Source organism: Camelus ferus, chromosome 32 (genome assembly GCF_009834535.1).
Source record: "Camelus ferus isolate YT-003-E chromosome 32, BCGSAC_Cfer_1.0, whole genome shotgun sequence".
Taxonomy (NCBI): domain Eukaryota; kingdom Metazoa; phylum Chordata; class Mammalia; order Artiodactyla; family Camelidae; genus Camelus; species Camelus ferus.
In genome coordinates this window covers 23,180,349-23,199,217 of record NC_045727.1, presented here as the reverse complement: position 1 = coordinate 23,199,217, position 18,869 = coordinate 23,180,349, and the positions used below count along the sequence as shown (strand labels likewise).

General features: G+C 47.9%; 1 protein-coding gene and 1 long non-coding RNA gene across 3 annotated transcripts in view; one reads left to right on the top strand and one right to left on the bottom strand.

Moving 5' to 3' along the window:
* TMEM132C (transmembrane protein 132C) overlaps positions 1-18,869 on the top strand; it is a 304,399-nt gene that overhangs the window by 191,557 nt on the left and 93,973 nt on the right. The window contains exon 3 of one of the 2 annotated variants that reach the window (XM_032471231.1): positions 6,812-6,955. The exons of the other annotated variant lie outside the window; for it this stretch is intronic. Coding sequence (XP_032327122.1) covers positions 6,812-6,955 — 144 coding nt within the window. The remainder of the gene's footprint in view (positions 1-6,811; positions 6,956-18,869) is intronic. 2 annotated transcript variants of the gene reach the window in all.
* LOC116660870 lies at positions 1,396-11,263 on the bottom strand. Its single transcript, XR_004316503.1, has 3 exons — positions 11,089-11,263; positions 8,595-8,599; positions 1,396-1,406 (listed from the first exon to the last, which is right to left on the bottom strand). It is a non-coding gene; the product is annotated as an uncharacterized LOC116660870 (long non-coding RNA).

Here is an 18,869-nt window from a genome sequence, read left to right as displayed (position 1 = left end):
AAGCAGAGCAATGCTTAAGAAACCCCAGTGTTCTCCGAGCTCCGGACTTGGCTTCAAACATTTGATGCATTGCTGATAAAGGAATTTTCCTTGACACCCAAGATCACAGGCAACTTTGAGGCAGCAAAAGGTAACGGCCAAAAGGGGGCAGGGTCTGATAAACCACACAGAGGATGAAGCAAGACCCTCAGTTGGAACAGTGTTTGACAGCTGTCGTTTTCACAGCAGACCCGAGAGCTGAGGAGCGTCTTCCAGATGCACTGGCAGTGGCTGCCGCTCTCAGTCCGTTAGGGAGCGAGGGATTCTCTACGCAGGGGAACCAGCTGGGTTTCAGGGGCCACACACACCTTTTTTATTTTTTATAATCGCATTGGTGACAAACGGAGAAGTTTTCGCAGGCGCCCAAGCTCTCGCACACACACAGCTTCACCAGGGAAACTGCAGTGGTGACCACTGGACATCAGTTGCACCTTTGCATCGGGTCTGTGCCTCCTCGCTTCCCGGGGCCTCCCAGGGTCCTGGAATGGGAGGGGCACGGGGTCCCCCGAAGCTCAGGGAGTTGCTGGTGGGATGGGATGTCGGTGTTCACGGTGTTCCTGGGGTGGGGACAGGGAGACAGAACCCTGCTCGCCACTAAATAAAACAGGGAACAGGTGTGTTCACCATTTTTACCGCACAGGGCTCTTTGGGTTACTCTTCCCTCCCATGCTTTGAAAGATTGTGTACTACAGCTGCATTTATGAAAGAAAATTCTGTTTTTTTAAAAAATTATATGTATACTGGTGCTTCCCTGAGCGTGCTATACATGCCGGTAGCAAGAGATTCTATTTTATGAGATTCATGAACAGACATGTTGTTTTTTATTGGTACCATCGTGCATTTTTTTTAATGTGCATTTGGAAAAAAAGCAGTTTGGTTTTTTATTTGCGGTCATCAAGCTAGTTTCCTTTTGAATGAGATTTGCTAAAGTAAAGAGAAAAGGGAGGTGGCTCATTTCAAGAAAAATATTAAATAGAGGATATTGCAGAGAGTGCATGAATAGGTCAGCAATTTTGAGGGTGAGACTTGGGGAAACCCATGTGGATGTTACTCATGTATCTGACCTGCACTGAGCATCTCATCGGCTCCTGGTACCCAGGGGAGCCACGCAAACGTGAGGAGCACGAAGAGCAGCTGCATCATTTAGTTACATACGGACCCTGACCCCAGACAAAGGTTTATGTTCCGGCTCCTTCCTTGGAAAGCAGGCATCCTCAAGTTTATCCTCTAATGCACTGTGTCTTTTTTTGTGTGGGGTAGGGGCAGGAGGTAATCAGGTTTATTTATTCATTTATTTATTTTTTATTTAATGGAGGGACGGGGGATTGAACCCAGGACCTCGTGCGTGCTGAGCACACGCTCTACCGCTGAGCTGGACCCTCCCTCCCAATCCCACTGTGTCTTAATCCTGACTCTCACTGCAAAGCTTCTGGCCGAGGGACCCAAACTCCTGCCACGGCTGGTTCCTTGAGCACCCCCTGGCCTCATCAAAGAAAACACCGAGTCAACAAAATCCATCTTTTAAAGCGTGTGCTTTGCTGCCTGCTCCGTGGCTCCGCATCCCACCCTACTCGGAGCTGGAACCAGCCGCTGCGCCAGTCAACAAGAATCCTCTGCTTTTCTTAAGCTCTTCGGCGGAAAGCACAGTTTGTAGCTTCAATGAAATCTGGAGTCCTGAGCAAAATCCCAATGCGGCAAAACCCAGTTTCAAGCAAAGGCACATTTCGTGAGGCAGTCGCGGTGGGGGGCGTCCCTGCGTTAGGACAAAGCACGGGGCGGGGGGCATGCTAGCGTGCCTTCACCTTCGTACCTCCCTCTCCTCTGTGGCCAAGGCGGCAAGACAGCAAAATCATTTAGCCGATGATTTTAAAGTGAGACTGGGAAGAAATTTCTAAAGAAAAAGTGCCTGCTGCCACTGATAATGATCTTGCTGCTCAGGTGAGGGTGGGGGTGGGGTGATGCTAATTTGGAGACCCTTGAAAGGTGGAGCTGTGGTTGATCACCGCCTCCCACCCCCTTGTTTCCCTGACAGCAAGCACGTTTGCTCAGCTGTGTCTAGCCTGTTACTCACGAGGATTTACTTCCTCCACCTTGTGAGGTTAGCAGCACTGGTGTGTGTGCGTGCATGCGTGCGTGTGTGTGTGTGTGTAATTTCTTAAGCTATTACTTTCATGAGATAACTGCATGGAATTTAGGGAGTCAAATAGTTCTGCAGAGCTGGTTGGTAAAAACCATATGTGACATCCTCAGATTGACAGAACTGCAGTGATAGGGAGCGGGTCAGAGTTTGTGCGGGCTGAGTGGTGGGAGGGCATGGCTTCTAAGGAGTAACTTTAGGGAGTGTCTTTATGGTGATGGAATGCTTCCGTATTCTGATTGTGGTGATGGTTACTCCAGTCTCCACACGTGATGTAATTTTGTAGAACTACAACCCCACCCCCCAAAAAAGTGCATGTGCAAACAGGTGAGATCTAAATAAGGTCTGAGCCTGAGTGCATAGCATTGCAGCAGAGTTGCTACTGGCTCCAAGCTCGTCCTGCTCGCCACACGACAGGCCGATAAATCGAGGGATGAGTTGTGGGGGCAAGGATTCGCAACTCTATTCAGAAAACCAGCAGACCGAGAAGATGGGAAGATGGTGGACTAGTGTCTTATAGAGCCATCTCGCCTGAGTTAGAATTCAGGCTTCTTTTACACTAAAAGGGAGGGAATGATGTCAAACACTTCCTGGGTCCGGTCAGCCTCCGGGGGTGTGTGTTAATTTCTCCCTTCCTGAAGTCAGTCCCAGGGGGGCCTGGTCAGGATGCTCCCTGTGAGCTCAACCAAGGTGTTTTAGCTTAACGCTCATTCCCTGGGAGGCAGGTTCCCAGAGATGGACCATTATGCAAAGTTTAAGCTTACAGGCAACACCCCTTTGGGGATTCACTTGTAGCAAAAGCAACAGAATACAGAGGTCAAGGTGAAAGAAACAGATCTAAGGTGGAATCAGATTTGTTCTTCCGTGTTAGTGTCAGTGTCCACGCTTTGACAACGTACTGTACTGATGTAAGACAGTGTCCCAGAGGGAAGCTGGTGTAAGAACTCTATAATTTTTTTGCAACTTCTTGTTAATCTCAAACTATCAAACTCTTTCAAAATGAGTGGTTACTTTTCAAAAATACCGCCATATTCTGTTCCCTTCCACAGCCTTTCTCCCTGTACAGAGGCAAAACTCTGACTTTGTTTGATATTTATGTCTGTATCCCTATACGACACAGTAAGGCTGACACTTCATTTATTTAGGCTACATCTGTAAATTTCCCTCCATGAAGAGTAAAGATCTCTCTCTCTCTTCTCCTCCAGCCCTTTCTGTGTCTCCACCCCACCAATATAATAATCCTATTTTGTCTAGATTAATAATCAAAGTTTAAAATGTAACAAGTGCATGTGCTAATCGCAGTAAAAGCAAATATCAAGTGGTGATGACTTCGGCTTTTCTGCATAATGATTTTTATCATCAGAATTAAAAACGAATTTGGTGTTATTCTTTTTCTTCCTTGTCTGTGCTTTTAGCTCTTTCGTATTCCCAAACTCTTTGCTGATGATCTGAGACTCCTCTCAGAATATTTTCACATCAGATTCATTAGGAAATTTCCAGTTTCCTGAAGACTTTGCTGCAGAATCTTCCCCACGCTGGCCCTCAGCTGCTACGCGGACCTCCCTTCCCCACCAGCCACCTCTTTACCATGACCCTCCCGTGCGTCTCCGCCATGCGTGGGACCTTTGTTTCTTGGGTCTCGTGAGTTCTCTCTGCGTTGACCCCCGTGCTGGATACAGTCCATCCTCAAGTGGTTTTCTGAGCAAGGGTGTAGGTTTTTGGAGAACTTGCATATCTGGAAACATTTTCTTCATTGTGAGGCTGGACTTCAAATACTAGTTTGGAAATCGTTTCCCCTCAGATTTTAGAAGCTATTTTTTCACTGGCTTCTGGTTCCCGGGGTGGCTGTTGTGAATCCTGAATCGGTTCTGCTCCCTGACCCTCTCCTCAGTCTGGAGGATTGCAGAGCCCACCTCTGTGCCCAGGGTCCTGAGCTGAGTGAACCTTGCGTCTTAGTAGGGGGAGGACCGGTCCTCACGCTCTGCGCTCATCACCCAGGGGGCCCTTCCAGTCCGGACAGTCACACCTTCTCCTTTGGGGAAATTTCTTCAATTGCTTCATTAATGATCGCTCCTCTCCCTTTTGTGTGTTTTATATATTGTTCAGATGTTGGACCTCAAAGTAATCCCCTTTCCTTTTTTCCTATCTTCCATTTCTTTGGGGTTTTTTTCGCTACTTCCTAAGACAAATGTCCTCAACTCTTGCCCATCAACCATTCCACTGACTTTCCATTTCTGCTATAATATTTTTAATTTCCAGAGGCTAATTTTTCCCTTCTGCGTTTTTTAAAATAACGATACTTTTTTTTAAATTTTGAATTGATGTATAGTTGACTTACAATGCTGCATTAATTTTTGGTGCACAGTATAGTGATTTGGCGCTATATATATATATATATATATTCTTTTTCCTATTCTTTTCCATTATAGGGTCATTACAAAATATTGAATACAGTTCCCTGTGCTCTACAGTAGAACCTTGTCATTTATCTATTTTATGTATATAGTAGTTAGCATCTGCAAATCTCCAACTCCCAATTTATCCCTGTCTACCCTCTTCCCCCCCCTGGTAACCATAAGTTTGTTTTCTATGTCTGAGTCTGTTTCTGTTTTGCTCTGTTCTGAATGAATAATTTCCTTGTGTCATTTTTTTCTTTAGTTTCCACATATAAGTGATATCACATGGTATTTGTCTCTCTCAGTCTGACTTACTTCACTTAGTATGACGATCTCCAGGTCCATCCATGTTGCTGCAGTTGGCATTGTTTTATTCTTTTTTATGGCTGAGTAATATTTTGTTTTATGTCTCACATCATTTTTGTCCGCTCACCTGACAGCAGACATTTAGGTTGCTCCCATGTCTTGGCTGTTGTAAACAGTGCTGAATAGCAATCTGCTTCTGTTTCATAACTGCAGTATCATCTCTGATCACTCTGAATGTGAATGATTGTGTATTTTTTTTAATTACGGTCTCGCCTGCATAGGCTTTTTTTTTTTTTTTTTTTTTTTGCCTTTTTGGTCTCTATGACATGTTGAAACTTTTCTTTGTGTTCAAAAGATTCTTGTTGGCTCACATGAAAAGATTCAGGACTAAAAATCCATCAGAGGCTCTGAGCCCACAGGTGGGACTTGCTGACTACAGGTTTTGCTGAAAGGTGACTTGAGAGATGTCAGTGTCAGAATCGAGTGCTCTAGAATCCGGCCTTTTTCCTTGAGGGTGAAGGTCCAGCTTTGGGGACAAAAGCCCAGGAAGCTCAATGGTCAGTGTGTGTAGTGTCACATAGGGCTTCCATATTCAGCACAGATCACGGTCTCCCGGCCAGACAAGGCGCTCTGGCCGTTGCCCTGCTGCAGGGAAAGGGAAGAACATTTGCATCTGGCTGTTTCATAAACACACTTTTCACTCATCCTCCTTAGTGTGGACATCATTGACTGCCGCCTCTAGTGGTGCCCCCGGTTCCTGGGACTGGGGGATTCCGTGGTATAAACTCTGCTGGCTCTTAGTCTGTCTCGCTGGTGGTGCACGACTAAGTTTAGAAGTTCAGCTTACTGTTTTACCCACTTGTACCCCTACTTCCCAGTTCCCCAGATCACTGACGTTTGCCGCACCTCTCCACCGTCCCCACGATGTCCCCACCGGCCTGGGTCTATACCTTTAAAAACAGTCCCCTCAAGCCTCCTTTAAGTGGGATTTGGGAAGAAAGGATAAGTTGGTATTTATGTTCAATCTGTTCAGCAGTTTACCGATGAGAAAACTGAGGTTCAGGGAGGCTGAGCCGTGGCCAGAAAACAGATCTAAAAGGAACGCTTTGCCTTTTTTTTTTTTAAAAGTCCTTGGTTTAGTGCACTTGGCTGAGTTTGTTCCCAGAGGAGACTCGGGAAGTCACATGAAGCAGGTCGGAGACCTCCCTGGAGCGGCACAACAATGACTGACATTTATGAAGTGCTTGCTGTACATCCAACACTGTTCTGACCTCTTTATACGTATTAATACAGTTCATCCTCACAGCTTGTGATTGGGGGTTACTGTTCCATAGCCATTTACAGAGGAGGAAATGGGGCACAGAGAGGTTATAATTTGCCCAAAGTCACACAGCCACAGAGTGGAGAAACCAGTATGCACCAGGGTTTCTGGACCTGGCACTTGGGACACTTTGGACTGGGTAAGACTGGATGTGGGGGCGGTTCTGTGCACTGGGGGTCTGTTTAGCTCTCCCCACCAGATGCCAGCACTCACCCCACCCATGAGACAACCAAAAATGTCTCCGGTATCCCTACATGGTCCCTGCAGGGCAGAGTCGGCCCTGGCGGAGAATGGCCGGCCTGGGCAGCCCGACTTTTCTCCTTCCCCATGGCTGCGCTGCTTCTTGGTTTGGGGACCACCCAGGGACCCCTTCCCTTCATCCTGGGACCTGAAGAGCAAGTTCCACTATTCCTGGGTCTGTGGGTAGATCCCCTCCCCACCCCCGGCGTGACCACCCTCCGGTGCGCTCTGCGCCAACGGCTGTGAAAAGGGCAGGCAAACGGAAGAGAAACCAGCGCGCACGTGCGCGCGCAGCCCGGCGGAACTCGGGCACGCGTGGAAAGGCCGAGTCGCTAACCCCCTGGCTCTTTCTTGCCGCCTTCTTCCCCGCAGAGCCAAGGTCAAGAAGGGGGTGAACATCCTGAGCACGCGGACGAGCGAGCCCCGGCAGTGGGACGTCAGGCAGGAGCTGGGGAACGGCGGCAAGCACGCCACCGCGGCCGTGGTGTGCCAGCGCCTGGCGCCCGCGCGCAACAGGTAAGCGGCGCCGCCTCCCGCTGCGCGGGCGTCCCGGGGGCCTGATGACCCAGCCCCCGCCCAAGCGCCCCGCCTTAGACTCACCTTAACTGCTGCTCAGCGGAGCTACTGCACCTCGGCCGGCCGGGAAGTGTGGAGACTTAGCATCACCTGTTGTACCGTCTGGCATCTCCGGCGCGGAGGGCGGGGCCCCGAGCGAGCGGGAAGGTCGGTGGGTCGGGTTTGGGAGCAGAGGCTGGTCCGAAAGGTCTGCTCTGCTTGGCGGAGGCGCACTCATCCTCTTCACCCGCACTCCAGTCCTGGGGCTGTGTCATCCCCGCTGCGGGCCCTGGGTTACCAGAGGCTGCTTTCTTTCAAGGTGTTTGTCCTTTGTACAAAGGGTGTGATACTGTAACTTGTAAAAAGAAATATGTATTTGGTCTTCATCCCTGTTTCTGGCACAGAGCGCCCAAAACCCTTGGAATGTCTGTGATGAGCGCATAAAGGTGACTTTTTTTTTTTAAATGTTAAGAAGGTGACTGTTGGAAAGCCGCCTGGCTCACCTTAAGATGGGAGCTGGTTGCCAGGGGAACCCACCCTGTGATTGGAGCGTTGGAACTTTAAGTCCCACCCCCTGCCTTGGAGGAGAAAGGGACTTGAGACTGAGTCCAGCGCCCAATGGCCAAATGATTTCATCAGTCGTGCCTGTGTAATGAAGCATGGACAAAAACCCAAAAGGACGGGGTTGGGAGGGCTTCCGGTTGGTGATCACTTGGAGATTCCGGGAGAGTGGCACCTGGAGGGGGCGTGGAAGCTCCGTGCCCTTTCCCCCTGCATTGCCCTCTGCACCTCTCTTCCATCTGGCTGTTCCTGAGTTACATCTTTTCATAATGACCAGTAATCTGACAAGTGAAATGTTCCTCTGACTTCTATCAGCGGCTCTAGCAAGTTAAGGCAACCCAGGGAGGGGAGGGTCATTGGAACCTCCGGTCTATAGCCAGTCAGTCAGAAGGCAGGTAACAGCCTAGACTTGCAACTGGCATCTGAAGGGGAGGGCAGCCTTGGGGGGCTGAGCTCTTAACCAGTGGATCTGATGCTGACTCCAGGGTGATAGGCTCAGAACTGAGGTGAATTGCCGGACCCCCAGCAGGTGCCAGAGAATTGCTTGATGGTGTGGAAAAAAGACACACAGCAGAACTGGTGTCAGAATCCTAAAGAAAGAGACTTAGTCTTCAGCAAGGAGGCATTTAAAGACAGGAGGCGGCTATCGGTGGCAATAATGCATAAGGATGCTGTACGGGATTCTGTGTAGATATCCCAGGTTATCATTTAACGTAATTGCTTTTTGTGTACAAAAGCAGCGCATACTCATTTTAGAATATTTATAAAAACAGTGATATGAGGACAAAACTTAAATGATATACCAATAGCCCCCTTCCACCTAAGAATAACCTACTGCTAACACGCCGGTTCATCTGCTTCCCACGTTTTATACAGGTGTAACATCTGTGTATAGTAAATTACTTCTTTTACAAATTTGGCATCATTTTATATATATATATATATATATATATATATATATATATATATATATACATATATATATATATATACATATATATATGCAGATATTTAAGATACTTTAACTTATATTGCTAACATCTTCTTCTGACATTAAATATTCCTCAAAAATATGTTAATATTCCACCACATAGATTTAACATTATTTAAATAACCTTATCCATATTTGTGGCTATTTAGGTTGTTTGTAAGTTTTATTCTTTTAAAAAAAAATTTTTTATTAAAGCAGTTGATTAATAATGTTAGTTTCAGGTGTACAGCAAAAGCAATTCCATTATACATATATATACATATACATATATATATATATATATATATATATATATTCTTTTTTCAGATTCTTTTCCATTATATGTTATGACAAGAAATTGAATCCAGTTCCCTGTGCTGTACAGTGGGTCCTTGTCATTTCCCTATCTTACGTATGGTAATGTGTGCCCAAGCTTTATTCTTACAGCTAATGCAGCAATAAACCATCTTCCACAGGAATCTGTGTCCATTTCTCTTTTTGCTTAAGGGAGCTTCTTAGAATCAGAAAAAAATGTGATCATTTTTCAGGGCTCTTGATCCATTCTGCCCGTGTATTTTCTCAAATGGATTAGCACGAGGGGCAAATACTCAGTTCCATTATCGGACGTAGTTTTCTTAAGTGAACTCTTCAAGGCTGCCAAGAAAAACTCTGCAAATGCTCCACTTCATTTAGAAGCATCCAGTTCTGTAACCTGTAAGAAAAGAGAGTGTGCGTATGTATATATATGCATATGTGTATATATATATACATATATAAAATATGTGTGTGTAAATGAATCACTCTGCTGTACACCAGAAACTAACACAACATTGTAGATCATCTATACTTCAACAAAAAACAAACAAACAAAAAAGAAACATCCAGTTCTTTCATCTGTAAACCCCCCTCCTCAGTCCTTCCTTCCACGCGTAGCCAGCAAACACATCTGGGGTCCTGAACCGCTTTTGGATCAAACACCAGCCCTCACCATCATTAACCTAAGAAGCGTTGTTAGTACGCCTGGGCAGGGGTGGGGGGGGGGGTGAGGATTAGGTGCCCAGATGTTTCAACTCATGAAAAAATGGCCAGAAAGAAATGCATGTGTGGGACCTTTGTTCGAAGCAGGAGATCAGAGGGCAAATTGAATCTCCTGAATCCAATGCACGTGAAGTCTAATTAACCCACGAGATTAGTGTTGATTATGCAGATGAAAGTGAATGGGTTAATTAACAGGCAGCCGATTTATGTGTGTAAATAGTTCTTTATGTCACAATCAGAGGGAGTCTCGAAGTGCAGCGGGTAGGGCTTGCTGTACTCTGGCAAGTCCTGAAGAGTCCCGGGAGCGATCCACTTTGGTCTGCGTCTTCCAGGAACTCGATGCTTGGGGCTGTGCTTGTGTTTGCTGAGACACTAAACCCTGTGCGTGGTTTTCCACTGCCAGTCACGCTGGATGTCCCAGTAGAGGGAGCTGTGTTTCAATTCCAGGGTTTCCTCCCTTTCGAATCCCAGAGTTTTAAATGCCATGAGTTAGAATCAGACTGGCCTCAAGCTGGGTGGTTGCAGGGTTGAGGCTGGCTAGTCCCTGCCTACTCCCCGGTTTCTTAATGTGACGTCTTAGAAGGCAGGTGTTGCCTTTGCAGAAGAGCTGATGCATCAGGACTGGTGTCAGGGCTGTGCTGGAACCATTCAGTATCAGCTCCTGAGAGCTGATTGGGTTGTACGTATCTCTTTCCGACTCCTCATCTAGTGACCGTCAGAATTTACACCACCAGTATTGGCAAACACCACAAACCAGGACTTTTTGCCATTGGAAAGCCTGTTCACCGGCACACTGCCAATGAATGTTCCCTGCTCACTCCCTTCCTCACCTAGACTTCCAGGAAGCATTGGTTGGGACATCCAGATGGCCAACAGGCACATGAAAATATGCTCAACATTGATAATCATCAGAGAAATACAAATCCAAACTACAATGAAGTATCACTCCACGCTGGTCAGAATGGCTGTCATCAAATAGTCCACAAATAATAAATGCTGGAGAGGGTGTGGAGAAAGGCACCCTCCTCCACCGTCAGTGGGAATGTAAAGTAGAGCAGCTACACAGGAGAACAGTATGGAGGTTCCTTTAAAACCTGAAAATGGAGTTACCATATGATCCAGCGATCCCACTCCTGGGCATGTATCCAGAGGAAACTCTAATTCAAAAAGACACATGAACCCCGGTGTTCATAGCAGCACTATTTACAACAGCCCAGACATGGAAACAGCCTAAATGTCCATTGACAGGTGACTGGATTAAGAAGATGTGATATATTTATGTTATGGAATACTACTCAGCCATAAAAAAGAATGAAATAATGCCATTTACAGCTACATGGATGGACCTAGAGATGATCACACTAAGTAAAGTAAGTCAGAGAAAGATAAATATCATATGGTATCACTTACATGTGAAATCTTTAAAAAATGATACAAAGGATCTTATTTACAAAGCAGAAGCAGACTCAGACACAGAAAAGAAACTTATGGTTACCCAAGGGGAAAAGTGGGGGGAGGGATAGACTGGAAGTTTGGGATCAGCAGATACACACTGCTATATATAAAAGAGTTAAACAAGGACCTATTATATAGTGCAGGAGACTATATTCAACATCTTGTAATAACCTGTAGTGGAAAAGAATCTGAAAAAGAATGTATGTGTGTGTGTGTGTGTGTGTGTGTGTATAAAACTGAATCACTTTGCTGTACACCTGAAACACTTTAAATCAACTATGCTTCAATTTAAAAAAAAGTGAGTATTGGTTGGTTCCCCTAAGTCTGAGGTGCTGTGCCCTGTGCCAGGTTGATACCCACTGGGTCGGATCCAGACTCTGTCTTCAAGGAACCTAAACTCTGTGGGGCACCAGGGACCAGACTGACCACAACTCACAGAAGGCCTTTCAATGACATGGAAGGTGCAAATCCACAGGGGTGGGAGGGCTTACTTCCCTCTGCCTGGAGAACAAAGGCCAAGTGTATTTGTTATCTCTTACTGAGTAACAAAACACCCCAAAACTTAGAAGTTTAAAACAACACATGTTTATTATCTCATCATTTTGTCGGGTTCAGGATCCAGGTACATCTTAACCAGGTCCCCTTCTGGAGGACATCACATAGGCTGCAATCTGGGTGTTGGGCAGGCTCAGCGATCTCACCTGAAGGCTCAACTGGGGAACATCCTCTCCCAAGCTCATGGGGTTGTCAGCAGGATTCAGCTCCTCAAGGACTGATGGACAAAAGGTCTCAGATTCTTGTTCCTTGCCAGGCATCCCCCTCCATCAGGGCAAGCACCTGAGATGACCCAGGGAGAAAGAGAATGTTAGCAAATGCAAATCAAGTATTTTCTAACTGAATCTTGCAAGTGGCATCCGAACACTCTTGCTATGTTCTATTTGTTAGGAGCAAGTCTAGGCCCCCTTCAAGGGGAGGTGATTACACAGAAGGGTGGGTACCAGGAGGCAGGCATGACTGGGAGTCACTCCACACTCCTACCTCACCTTATAGCATTCTTCAAGTTGGAGAGGGCTTCCTGTAGCTGTGGTCTGCAAACTCTCCTTGACGGTCAGAAGGAAAGAACTAAATACTTAGACACAGCGAGTGAGGGCATTTCAGGTCCACGAGGAAGGCGGCAAATGCTTAGATGTGTGAAGTCAGGAGACCGTGTGCAGAGAAGGGTGAGTGATGCTCTTTGGTTGGAGTGGACACATCAAGGAGGCGAAGGGACAAATATGGAAAGGCAGGCTAGGCTAGCTAATGGAGTGACGTGAGCCACGGACCCGTAGCTTAAACTGGCATTTCCTTCCCCGTTTACACCTGTCCCAATTTTCCAGTCTATTTGCCTTTTTATTGAACGTAGGCCAGTTGATTAAAAGAGAGATTTTATGGTTCTTACCTGTATTAGTGAATGTTCTTAGATGTTCCTCAAAATGATTATCCTGGCTTATTTAAGCATGAGAGGGATTTATGCCAAAGGATATGGCTGGGAAGGCTGCAGAATCAGCTTGGAAGATGGACAGCATCAGGGGAATCTCAACAATAGCTGGGAACTTGCCCAAAATCATACCTCATCGTGTCCCCCTCGAACCACTACTCACTTCAGAGTTTCCTTGAAATCAACTTTTTATTGCTCTGATTTTTAAAAATTCACCTTCATTTTTAGTATTAATATCCCTCAAATTATTTAAGGTGCTTTTATTAGGTTCCAATGTACATACAATGAGTACAAAACTGTAAGAGCTATTTTAAATAGTTTTCCTTCGTGATTTAAACGTTGACATAATTGATGTGTGTTCTTATCATATAAGGAAATATAGCCAATGAATCACCTAAGGTGGTGGTCACCGCCCTGCCCAGGTTTTTCTTAAAATCCCTTATACTGCTTCTGTGCATCCATGTGGCTGTATCAGTCAGTTAGTGCTGCTTAACAAAATACCCCACATTGGGTGGCTTTTACAACACACGTTTATTTTCTCACCGTTCTGGAGGCCAGAAGCCCCAGGTCAAGATGCCGTCAGGGTTGGTTCCTGGTGAGACCTCTCTTCCTGGCCTTCTGGCCTTGACCTTCGTGGCCTGCGGGCGCTCTCAGAAAGAGAGAGCTCAGGTGTCTCTTCCTTCTTGTAGGGACGCCCGTCTGATCAGATGAGGACCCCATCTTCACGACTCCATTTAGATTTAAAAATTTTTTAAAAGCCCTGTCTCTAAATGCAGTCACACTGGGGGTTAGGGCTTCCATGTTTGAATTTTGCAGTCGGGGGACACAATTTTGACCGTAAGATCTAAGATCCTGCACCTGCGTCTGTCAGAGCAGTACCCTGGGGCCTCTGGGACCCCCCTCCCGTACTCGTGAAGATTTCCAGGAGGGCCTGGGAGTTTTCCTCTTCCCGGGTCAGTCCTTGACGGGCGAACATGGAGCAGGAAGGCCCCATCCCTCTCTTGCAGCGCAGACGGCTCTGAACTGTAAGTGAGCGTCCAGAGCTCCCACGCGGGCAGGCTGAGGAGGGGACGTTCTCTGAAGCCATGCCTTTCCCCTTCGTGAACTGTGTCCTTCTCCCTTCTCAGTTTCTCCAGGGAAAACTCCCCCTCATCAGTCACTTTCCAGTGAATCCTCCTCTTAGGGTTTGCTCCTGGCAAACCCAATCTGGGATCCTCAGAAACACAGGGGTTCCTGCCTGCTCCCCAGGTGAAACAGCCTCTTTGGTGTACTATTGGGAGGGAGGCCTTGGAAGGAGGACCATCAGTCCAGACCGCTGTTTTGTTGGAACACTGTCTCCCAGTGGCCCAGCCCCTCTGAAGGACCTGTGTGCTCTGGTCCTGAAGCCGTGATGTAAACCCCCAGGTCCAGGAAGAGGGCTGCCCCTGGCCCTTGCCCACAGCTAGCCATGTGCCGTTTGGTTTCCACGGCCCTCCACGAATGTTTTAGCAGTCTGAGGCTCTCAGCAATCAGGCCAAACCAGCTCACGCCCTACGAGATGGTACTTCATCCTGCCAGGGTGTGAGGCCAACGGAGCAATTCACATCCCATCCAAAGCCCCGCACGTCGGCGCTGAGCGCGTCTAAGTGCATCAAGCATGAGGCGGAAGCCTCTGTGACCACAGGCAGGGAGGATGAAAGGATGTGGATGGTGTGTCCCAGCACAGGGGCACGCTTTGTGGTCCTCGGAGTGGACGTTCCTTGGGAAATATCTTCCACTTCCCCTTTTCTCTCCCTTCCCTGTCCTGAATCTCTTTTCAGACCTGGGTGCCTGGGCTAATCTGAGCGGCTGGGGATGAGTTCAGCAAGAATTTCATAAAGCCTGGGAAGTGAGCCCGACATGGAGGGAACTGGGGTCACCTGGACCCCAGTGTTTCACCCTTATCTAATCTTTGCTTCTGCCCTAAGCTTTCTCTGAGCCTCACTCTCCAAAGTTCATTCCTTCGGGGGAAATGCCAAAAATTAGGGTTTTCTTTAAACTGTGGGCATTCTTTTAAGTTAACCCGATGCAACCTTCACGGCTGTGAGCGAGACTGGCTCCCCCTTCAGGGTCACTGCAAGCCACCTGCGCAGCTCCCAGCCTGGCCACACACACCCCTCCACCATGATGTTACCCACGGAGCACCTTCATTTAAGTGGGTTCCCTTGTGCATTTTCAAGGTTCTACGTTAGGTTTTATTATTAATATGTTACTGTTCGGGGGAATAGATCTCTTCGGGGAAGCAGAGGATCTCAAAAACAGAAACTTAAATAAAAGTAATAGTCTGTATGTTTCACAGTGCTTGACCATACAGAACAATACTCTGCGTGTCTCACGGCGCCTGGCGTTTTACAGGATGCTTTGTGTACGTTACTCCGGGAACTCTCTGCCGTGGTTTCGTGAACAGAAACCAGGCCAGCGGGCAGGTAAAGAAAAGAAACGAAGATGCTCAGAGGGAAGAAGCAACCAGCTGAGTATTTGTGCCAGTGATTTAAAAAAAAAAAAGTTTTCTTCTAAAATAACTTTCATGCCTATAAATACGTGGGAAAAGGTCATAGTCATCGGATGAATTAAAGATAAGCACAAACAGATACAATTTAAACATACAAATGTATTGACGTCTAGCAACTAGTGTGGCCAGCGGAAGGTTCTGCGCCTGACCTTGGGGTCAGCAAGCGCCCAGCGGGTGTTGAAGATACGCTAACCCCAAACGGAGACGTCTGCTTTTTTCTCCATTTTTTTCCCTTTTCCTTCATCTTTTTGTTAACCTTATTTTCTTCGATGCCCAGATTTCACTTTTATAACCAGAAAAACGTATTCAAAAACACGTTTTTAAACCCACATTCCACATCTTATTCAACTATTACCATGCCTGTGCGTAGAAATACTTTTGGGATGAGTCTGTGGTGTATTCCCAGTGGGAACTTAACATTGCTCAAACTGAGTTTGTTAATTGGCTGCCTAACAACTTAAGTTAACAACTTAACCTAATTTATTTCAAGAGCCCCCTATTGTAGGGCGCCTTGGTGATCTGTTCCTGACTTTTTCGTATAAATAACTCAGCGGTGCACATTTCCATGCCTGTATGGTCCCTCTCCATCTCCCCCCTTGTCCTAGGAGACGGCAGGGGGTCAAGAGATGCTACAGGTGAGCCTTGCCAACCTGGATTACAGATGCGGGTGTTCGCTCCACGGGCTGCAAGCTGAGAGGCTGCCCCCGTGGAAATCAGACCAGTTAACCAGGGGCTGCAGGCATAAAGGAGCCAGACAGGTGAACAGAGGAGGCGAGCCCGGCGTGCCAGGAGAGGCAGGTGGAGAGCCGGACAGACTGCACCCACCAGCGGGCGACACTGGAACCCTCCCAGGTGGGACCGCAGGCCCTGCATTGTCCAGTCTCTGAATCTTTCTGGGACAAACGGGGAGGGTAGAGCTCAGTGGTGGAGCACGTGCTCAGCATGCATGAGGTCCTGGGTTCCGTCCCCAGTCCCTCCGTTAAAATACGTACATAAATAAATAAACAAGCAAATCTTGCCCTGCACCACGCCCCAAAAGAACAGCTAAAAATCCAGATTGTAATCTCCCAGTTTTTAAACATCTGCTAAGATTTTTAAAATCACTGTGCAGCTCAAACAGAAGGAATATTGTTCAGGAAAATCATCCATCAGGGAGTGAAATGTTCAGAAGTGGGCTGCCTGGGCCAATCACACATCTGTTTTGGCTAAAATCACACCTGCTTTCTTTAGGGGGTGAGTTGCCTGGATCTTTAAGGCATCAGATCTGCAGCAAAATAGCCTTCCTGGGCCCAGGCTGTGTGTCTCTTTCTGAGGGACTTGTTAGTGGGGTCAGGCCTTCCAAAGACTTGATTCACCATCACTGTCCCCAGATACATGATCCCTTCTAAAGAGAGCCAGTGCCGAGACCCTCCCGTGTTTTCCGCGCGTGTTGTAAGCACTGCCTGTCCTCCGTTCCTCATCTTTGCTCATCCTTGGATTTTGCAAAGTGTGAGCCCTACCACGTCGCCTACCTGGGGCGTGGTGCTCCCTCCTCCCTGGCTTCTGGTTTGCAGGGGTGGTAGTTGAGCCGGCGTTCTCCGGCTGGTCCAAACGGGAGACAGCCCCGGGGTCCCCGCACCTCCATGACAAAACCAAATGACACCCCCTCACTCTTCCCTCCGCCTGGAACAGCGGCCGCCGTCCAGCCCCCAGGCCGCTCGGTCATCACGCTTCAGGGATGCTCTGTGCACAGGGGACAAGTAAACCGGGCAGGTGGTCAAAGGAGACGGGCTTTTCAGACAGCGAAACTCGTGGAGAACGGGGAGTAAGACGCCCATCAGGACGCCTTTAAGCGCCTCAGTTGCCGACCTTAAACTCACAGCGACACTCAGTGCGTGTTTCTGGAGAATTCTGGACCATGAACGTGCTCCTCGCTGCCGAGCGTGAAGCGTTTCAGCGGCGCTTCGGGGACACGGTGCACTGTGGTCATCTGCTTTTCCCCGAAGGAAATGGCTCAGCCTGAGTTCTTTCCTTAAGAGAGATTTGAAGATAGCACAGGAACTCTGCCAGGCAGACTTCCCCGAATGAAAATCTCCCAGTCAGTGACATCAGGCATGGATTTGGGGTCCTGAAAAGAAGAATTCAGAAGTGTCCCCACTCGGCCCACCTTAGATTCACAGCAGCCTCACGTCAGCATCCGCGGCAGAGAATTTAGGGATGCACGCTTTGCGTGTGTGTTCTCCGTAAAATGTTCCCTTTCCTTTCACTCTCGGCTGTGGCCAAGGGTAAAGCCCAAGATGGTTGAGGTGCCGGGTGTTTCCTGGCATTTATAGATGCTAAACTCTCCCCAGGGGGTTTGCTGGAAGCCCCTGGGGGTGGGAGAACGGGTAGGGCAGAGGCTTCAAAGGAGCCTGAGAGAAGAGGTTTTCCTTGGAGACCCAAGAGCTGGTTCTGCCATCGAGACTTGACCTGACGTCTGAGATGACCATCTGGTTTCTCCGTTGCTTGGTGCTGTTTGAAAGTAGGACATCCAATCATGCTAAGTGAGGGAAGTCGGACAGAGAAGGACAGGTACCATGTGGTATCACTTATATGTGGAATCTTAAAAAAAAAAAAAAAAGGATATAAATGAACTTATTTACAAAACAGAAACAGACTCATAGACATCAAACTTATCAAACTTATGGTTATCAAAGGGGAAAGGGGGAGGGATAAATTAGGAGTTTGGGATCAGCAGATACAAACTACTGTGTATAAAAGAGATAAACAACAAGGTCCTCCTGTAGAGCACAGGGGACTGTATTCAATATCTTGTAATAACCTATAATGAAAAAGAGTATATAGACACACATACGTGTAACTGAGTCACTTGGTTGTACACTGGAAACATGGTAAATCAACTACATGATTATCAATTTTTAAAAAATGAAATAAAATTTTTTAAAAAGGAGAGCGTCCGTGGTTTACCATCCCGTCCAGGCCGTGGACAATGGAGGGGACATCAGCTTCTCCAAGGGGAACCACCAGGCTTCCAGAGAGAGGAGGTAGATGCTGGGAGTCAAAGCCAGCGCTTGGAGCATGGCCCCCCGATGGCGGACGCGCTGGCCACACCATCAGCGTTGTCCCCAGACCCTGCACAGTGGTGTTAATATAATCAGGTTTCAGATGGTGGCCCTGTGCTTTCCGAGAGTGTGCTCAGTGGACGGGGGCTCGACACCCCCCTCCTGCCTGCTCCTCCGGATCCCACTACGCTCCCAGTAAGAGGAGGACTGTTTGTCTCCTGCCCTTGAAACGGGGTGGGCTTTTGCGACTGGCCTGGCTGCCCGTGTACGGCTGAAGTGATGCTACGTGACGTGGAGAGCTAGGTCACAGAGGAGCCAGGAGGTGGTGTCTCAGCCAATCCCGTGGCCCGAGGCCGCCGTGGTGTGAGAAGGCCCGCCTCTTCCTTGTGGGAAGACCACAGGGAGACGTCCTGACCGAGGGAGAGGACGGTGTGCAGCCAGCCAGCCAGCCGAGCCCTTCCAGGATGCTTGATGCACAGAGACAGTAAAATGATCATTTTACGATACCAAGTTCTGAGGGTGACTTGTGACACCACAACAGGTTAGCTGGAGCCCTGGGTACCCGGAGAGGTTGAAATATGCCAGCCTCACACAGCTACTCGGGGCCGTTTGATCTCTGTTCCCCCTGATTCTGCTTCCCTGCCACAAGGAGGCGACTCCTAGCTGAAGACATGCAGAGGGTTTGTCCTCTTCCACCCGAGGACCCTTCCCACTGCCCTGCCCTGCATCGCCTCTAGCATCTTGTTGCCTGGCTTCGTGCACCCAAGCCTCATTTAAATCCTTTTACTCCCAGAATGATGGGT